A 1,441-nucleotide genomic window follows, 5' to 3' on the forward strand; every position below is an offset into this window, starting at 1 on the left:
GGGGTTTGGGGTCAGTTTGGGGTCAGTTTAGGGTACTCCAGGTGTGTGTCACCTGTCCCAGGTGTGTCTCACCTGTGTGTGCAGATCACGAAGGTGAAGTACGTGGACAAGATCCACATCGGTCACTTTGAGATCGACGCCTGGTATTTCTCCCCGTTCCCGGAGGATTACGGGAAGCAGCCCAAGCTCTGGATCTGCGAGTTCTGCCTCAAGTACATGAAGTTCGAGAGGACCTACCGCCTGCACCTGGTACCTGCCCGCACCTGCAGGGCACCTGGGGGGGTGGGACACACCTGGGGGGCACCTGGGATATACCTGGGATACCTGGCACGTACCTGGGATACACCTGGGGGAACTGGGACGCACCTGGGATACACCTGGGATATACTTGGGATGCACATGGGGGAGGTGGGACACACCTGGGATACACCTGGGGGAGGTGGGACACACCTGGGGGCACCTGGGAGAGGTGGGATAGACCTGGAGGAGGTGGGACACACCTGGGATACACCTGGGATACACCCGGACTTACCTGGGACACACCTGGGATACACCTGGACTTACCTGGGGCACACCTGGACACACCTGGGCACACCTGGACTTACCTGGGGCTCACCTGGGCACACCTGGGACACACCTGGGATACACCCGGACTTACCTGGGACACACCTGGGCACACTCGGACCCCCTTGGGGGTACCCGGGCTGCACCCTGGGTGCCCCCCTTACCTGTGCCCACTTACCTGTGCCCCCCTTACCTGTGCCCCCCTTACCTGTGCCCACCTGTGCAGGGGCAGTGCCAGTGGCGGCAGCCGCCGGGGCGGGAGATTTACCGCAAGAGCAACATCTCCGTCTACGAGGTGGACGGGAAGGACCACAAGGTACGGCCTGGGGGGGGAGGGTCACACCTGGGGAGGGGGGGACACACCTGTGGGACACACCTGTGCCCACCTGTGCCCACCTGTGCCCCGGGCAGATCTACTGCCAGAACCTGTGCCTGCTGGCCAAGCTCTTCCTGGACCACAAGACCCTTTACTTCGACGTGGAGCCCTTCGTGTTCTACCTGCTCACCGAGGTGGATCGGCACGGGGCGCACATCGTGGGATACTTCTCCAAGGTGGGCACACCTGGGCCACACCTGGGGCACCTGGATCATCTCCATGTCACCCCCTGTGTGCTCTTGTCACCCCCTGTCCACCTGTGTCACCTCATCTCTGTTACCTGTGTTATCTGTGTCACCTGTGTCACCTCACCTGTGTTACCTGTGCCCACATGGTGGGCTACTTCTCCAAGGTGGGCACACCTGGGGCACCTCCTGTCACCCCCTGTCCACCTGTGTCACCTCATTTTTGTTACCTGTGTTATCTGTGTCACCTGTGTCACCTCACCTGTGTTACCTGTGCCCACAGCAGGGGGTGCTTCTCCAAGGTGGGCACTCACCT

General features: G+C 61.2%; 1 protein-coding gene across 1 annotated transcript; it reads left to right on the plus strand.

Annotated features, from left to right (window-relative positions):
* Nucleotides 1–15: 15 nt before the first annotated feature.
* Nucleotides 16–1,171, plus strand: LOC113979189 (histone acetyltransferase KAT8-like; the record flags this gene model as incomplete). The annotated part of the gene is made up of 3 exons (XM_027706653.1): nt 16–249; nt 791–880; nt 976–1,171. Coding segments are annotated over exons 1-3 (319 nt in total), but the record flags the coding sequence as incomplete, so codon positions are not given.
* Nucleotides 1,172–1,441: the final 270 nt, after the last annotated feature.

Source organism: Neopelma chrysocephalum, unplaced genomic scaffold (assembly GCF_003984885.1).
Source record: "Neopelma chrysocephalum unplaced genomic scaffold, ASM398488v2 Primary Assembly neopelma1_59951, whole genome shotgun sequence".
In the NCBI taxonomy this organism is placed as follows: domain Eukaryota; kingdom Metazoa; phylum Chordata; class Aves; order Passeriformes; family Pipridae; genus Neopelma; species Neopelma chrysocephalum.